This window comes from Elephantulus edwardii, unplaced genomic scaffold (assembly GCF_000299155.1).
Source record: "Elephantulus edwardii isolate Elephantulus edwardi_28Jun2011 unplaced genomic scaffold, EleEdw1.0 scaffold00022, whole genome shotgun sequence".
Lineage (NCBI taxonomy): Eukaryota > Metazoa > Chordata > Mammalia > Macroscelidea > Macroscelididae > Elephantulus > Elephantulus edwardii.
The window spans coordinates 22,057,650-22,063,196 of NW_006399772.1; the positions used below are offsets into that span (position 1 = coordinate 22,057,650).

General features: G+C 42.8%; 1 protein-coding gene across 1 annotated transcript in view; it reads right to left on the reverse strand.

Annotated features, from left to right (window-relative positions):
• Positions 1-3,521, reverse strand: part of ASZ1 (ankyrin repeat, SAM and basic leucine zipper domain containing 1) — a 57,653-nt gene extending 54,132 nt beyond the window's left edge. The window contains exons 1-2 of the mRNA XM_006882696.1: positions 3,417-3,521; positions 2,709-2,808 (exon numbers count right to left, since the gene is read on the reverse strand). Of these exons, the coding sequence (XP_006882758.1) occupies positions 2,709-2,808; positions 3,417-3,521 (205 nt within the window). The remainder of the gene's footprint in view (positions 1-2,708; positions 2,809-3,416) is intronic.
• Between the last annotated feature and the right edge of the window lie 2,026 nt (positions 3,522-5,547).

The following is a 5,547-nucleotide window of genomic DNA, read 5'->3' on the forward strand; positions in this document are numbered from 1 at the left end:
ATGTATGTCTATTACCACCATGTCTTTTCAAGTTCCCACTGAACCTTTCTCAACCACAACCTCACATCCATCCACCACCTCTGCTACTGTTTTCCTCTTTCCGATTTTTCTGCCCAGTCTTCTCCCCTCTTTCTCTTTTGAACATTTATCCCTACCTTGCTCAGTTCACCTCCTATATTCACAATATTGATCTTACACAGTATTCATCCTTACATTTCTGAGTACTTCACTCAGAATAATGCTCTTAGACTCGCCCACATTATACAGTAGTTAATAAAGTCTTTATTCTCTAGTAGTGAATAGAATTCCATTGTATGGATACACAATTAACCTAGTTATTCCACTGCTATGAATATATCCCAAGAAAATCAGAAACGAGACACAAATGGAGGTACGTACATACAACAATGTTCACAGCAATGCTATTCACAATAGTGAGGAAAATGAGAAAAGCACAAATGCCCATAAACAAATAAATGGATTAAAATATTCTTTTAATTAGAATATTATCCCTAGGTAACACATTATGGCTCCAAGTACCAGATATTTGAAAAAGTGCTTAATTACCTTTCCCTGTGCAGAAATTATTCATAGAAGTTTGGTAAAATAACAAGCTTTTGGGTAAATTAGGATTTGATTATGAAAACTGTCATTAAATGAAGAGTATACTGTTTGTTCATGGGATGATATCATTTTATCAATACTATAAAAACAAGAAAGATCACTTCTGAGAGTGGGGCAGGAGGAAAAACGACAAGAGTAACTGGTCTTATCCCTATCTATTTATTAGTGGCTTTCTTAAAAGTTATGAACAAATATTGAAAGGTTGACTATTTACTAAGCACCAGGTTTTGTTTAGAGAGTAGAAAACTCAATCTCTGCCCACATCAATCAAAACAAGTACTAATGTTTTTAGAGCCTCCATAATCTACTCATATCCCCTACTCCCAAGTTAATTATCTTTTTTTCCCCCTTTAAAACCCATTTCTGTCTATTCCATCCTATCCATCTTCATGCCTATTACATTCATACTAGGTATTCAGGACTTACCCACCTTTTTACTCTACAACTACAAACTCATGTTCTTGTGTTTATAAACTCAGCAGAACCTTCTCAGGTGTTCTAACACATTAGCAACAACAACAAAGTAGCAATTCCTAGAAGAATATCTTCTTTTTCAAGATTCTTTTAAATTTTTTTTCTCAACAATTCTCAAGAGAACATAATCCTAGTAGATTCTAACTCATGGCAATCACATGCATTTTGGAGTGGAATGGGATTTCTTAGGGTTTTAAAGACTGTGGCTGGCTTTTCTGAAGCAAACGTCCAGGTCTTACGTAACAACCATTTGGAGAAAGTACAGTACAGAGGCTGGAGACTAAGGTGCGCCTAATCCGGGCTATAGTCTTTGCAGTTACGGGCTATACATCGGAGAGCAGGACAGTGAATAGGGATGTTAGAAAGAGAATTGATGCCTTTGAGTTGTGGTGCTGGAGGAGTGTGGAATATACCATGGACTGCTAGGAGAACAAACAGGTTTGTCCTGGAGAATGTTCTCTGGAGTCAAGGATTCGGAAGCTTCATCTGACATACTTTTGGGCAAGAAGGGACTGGTCCTTGGAGAGGGACATCATGTTTGGGAGAGTGGAGGGACGGCGCAGGAGAGGAAGACCCTCGAAGAAATGGATTGATTCTGTGAGTGGAGTGGTGGGAATGAATGTGTTTGAGACAGCGATGTTGGCACAGGATAGAACGGCATTTAGGGCTCTTGTACATAGGGTTGCTATGAGTTGCAAACGACTTGACGGCACATAACAACAAAAGCAACAACAGCCAGAGTTGTTTCTTGGAGGCAAAGCTGACAAAGCTTTGTCTCACAAATTCCGAGCATGTTGGTAGGGGGTGTTATTTCTTGGAGAGAGGCATCATATTTGGCAAGGTGAGTGGACAGCGAAAGAGAGGAAAACCCTCAACCAGATGGAATGACACAGTTACTGCTGGCATGGACAGCAAGTATTTTTGTCAAGTATGTCAGAGATGATGAGGATGGCACAAGATAGGCCAGGGTTCAGATCTGTTGTTGATAGGGTCACTATGAGTCATATTCGATGCAATGACACTTAACAACATGTAACATTCACTTTCCGAAACCAGCAACTTTCCAGTTAGCCTTGTACTTGGCTGTATGTACCACCCAAAACTCAAATTTCTCCAGTCTATTCCTACGCAGAGCAATCCTACATCGGTTTGTGAGGTTGTAGGTCATAACATAAGCCCATAATCTTCCTACAGAACCACTGTTAAATTTGAACTTCCAGAGAAGCAAAGCCTTTGAACTAGCAGAACTTGATCAAGGATTACAGTAGCAGAATGCTCTTCTGTTCTACCCAGGTATTCCACAATAGCATCTTAGCCAAGCAAAAGCTGAGAAAAATGGGAATTATGAAGTTAAAATAGTCAAAACAGGCCTGATGGGGAAAAGGTGGAAGAAGTGATGAAAGTCATCTGGGTAACATTTCAAACCCGAACACAGATAAGAGAAATAAAGCAGAGGCGAATTCTGAGTCAGGAAAAAGTAATGGATACGGAACACCTGATAGAGAAATGCTTCTGCCAGGAAGAGAACACAAATTTATTAAAGTAAGGAGCCCTCTTCAACTGAGAAAAAGGGGGTCAGCTGAATCAAACCTAAGACCCTTAGCGCTCACCAGAATCTAAAAGCTCCTGGACCAACAGAGTATCTCCAGTGGCCAATGCTTTCTTAAATATTTCATTCTTTTCTTCAGTAGGCAATGGTCCTGGTAACTTCTACAAAACAAATAAAAGTTCCAAAGAAATTCTTGTTATAGGTATTTATCCGATTTCACGGTATTTTAAAAGCATATGGCTTTTTAAAAATTATTCTAACATATAAAGTTTGTAAAGAATTTACATTTTAGGGGACTTCTGCAGGAACTGGGGGAAGATGGGTCCAAACCACATGGAAGGGCTTCATGGGGACTTAACCTCGCCCTCTCTGGCCAAGCGAGGCCAGGAAACACCAGCTCCACCCTCCCATTGACCAACTCAGCAATGGACCAGGTCAGACTAGGGGTTCCAACCACAGTTCAGAAACCTGAGGGCTTCAAATCCACCAGATGCTCTGCTGGAGAAGGAGGGGGCAATCTCCTCCTGTACCAGTCAGATCTGATTTGACGGTACACATAAAAATAATACAATAAAAATTTTTTTAAAAAAAGAAGAAGAAATCTGAGGGCAATTCTGCCTGTTTGCCGGGTTCAGATCCCTGTTACTTCCACTGGAAAATGGTTTGGATAAACAAGGTTGAAAGGAAGACGTGTCACTTGGGCCTCTCCTTGGAGAGTCAAGAGAGACCGCCAGCACCAGGCGTGGCCAGGAGGCGCTGCCTGCAGTACCCGAGATCTCCGGTCCAGAGAGCCAATCTCCCAGCCGTCATCCTCGCTCTCGCTGCTCTCGCCTCCTCCGGCCACGGGCAGACCCCACACCGCGCCCGCCGCCATGCCTGTCGGCCGCCCCCTAGCACATTGCACGGCGTCGCACCGCACAGCGTCGCACCGCACGACGCCAGCGCTCTGCGCCTGCGCACGAGCGACTGCGTGCTGCGTGGGAAGACGTGCTGCGTGGGAAGACGTGCTGCGTGGGAAGACGTGCTGCGTGGGGAGTGCGTGCTGCGTGGGAAGACGTGCTGCATGGGAAGGCGCGACGTACCTGCGCGGCCCTTGATCCCTCCTGCGCAGGCGCATGGTTGGGTCCCTACGCCGCGCCGGGCGCGACTCTGTCTTTCTGCATAAACCACCGGGCTCACTTAGGTGTACGCTGGGCGTGGCAGGTGAAGAATGTACTTCGTTTTGACCGAACCTTCCAAGTAATTCCAGCCATTTATTTGCTCAAGAAAGTTCTTTTTCTGCAAGAAGTGATCTGCTGGTAGAAAACAGAATTTCTTTCTTTTTTTTTTTTTTAACATGCTCACATTCATGTTTATTGAAGCATTATTTGCAATAGCAAAGAACTGGAAACAACCCAAGTATATCTCAATGAACAAATGCATGAAGAAATGCAGTGTGCGGATGAGATGATAGAAAACCCTAAGCAGGAAATTATCAAAAATTAGGGAAAAAAATAAATGGAATAGAAACCATAAAAACAATTTATTTTTTAATTTCCATTCATTCATTGTTGCTCTTTTCTCCTCTCCCAACCCTCCCCCCTAGTACACTACCCTCTTGGAAAAGTAAAAGAAAAATTCTTTCATTGTTTTACAAATCCTCCCCCAGGTCCACTCCACCATGTAGCCTTCCCTCTAGACTCGTCATGACAAAAATACCTAATCACATATCGCTTTTAAACAGTTTTCTCCCTCATCTGTTTCAATGCAGTATACATTATTGAACCTATCTTTCTTTTTATCTTTTCTCACAGCCCTCAATGAAACTTTTCACCATGAAGAGGACCTCCTGTTGACCTAAACGCATGTTTAAAGATACATAGTCAAGCACATTCAAGATGGTATCAGACAAATGAGAACAAACAAGGCTAAAACTCACGACCATTTAGTGGATTCAGACAGAGTAGAACTGTCCTGTAGGGTCTCCTCATATGATCTTTAAATTCTGATGGGATAGACTCAAGCTTGTATTTTGGGTCTCATGGACTTGTTTAAATTTTCTTCAGCTTCAGTTTGAACTACCCATGAATAATTGATTGTCTCACAGTCAGCCCCAGTCTGGTTTTGACTGCTGATACTGAACTTCTCCAAACCATTTCTTCCACAGATAGTGGTGTTATGTGCCGTCGAGTCACCTGCGACTCATAGCAGCCCTATTTAAGATATATTCAAGCATATTCAAGATGACATCAGACAAATGAGAACCAACAAGCCAGAATCAAACCCACTGCCGTCTGGATTCAGACAGAGTAGAACTGTCCTGTACTTGAGAGCTCTAATCTCTGCTCTATCCTGTGCCAATGTTAATATCTCTGACATACCTACCCCTATTACCCCAGTCACTGAATCAATCCATCTCATTGAGGGGTTTCCTCTCTTGCGCTGTCCCTCCACTGTCCCAAGCATGACGTCCCTCTCCAAGGACTGGTCCTGCCTTGTAACATGTCCAAAGTATGTCAGGCAAAGCTCCAGAATCCTTGCCTCCAAGGAACAGCCCGGTTTCACCCTCTCCAGGACAAACCTGTTTGTTGTCCTAGCAGTCCATGTATTCACTACTCTTTTCCAGCACAACAGCTCAGAGGCATCAATTCTCCTTCTATCATCCCTAGTCATTGTCAGCTTTCTGAAGCATAGCAAGTAATTGCAAAGACCATGGCCTGTATCAGGCAAACCTTAGTCTCCAGACTGACATCATTGCTCTTCAGTACTTTGGAGAGGTCTCTGACACCCGACTTTCCTAACACAATTCATCTTTTAAGTTCCTAGCTGCTGATACCAAGACTGTTGGTTGTGGAGCCAATCAAACTAAAGCTATTAACAATCTCAATCTCTATCATGATGCTGCCAATCAGCCCAGTGGT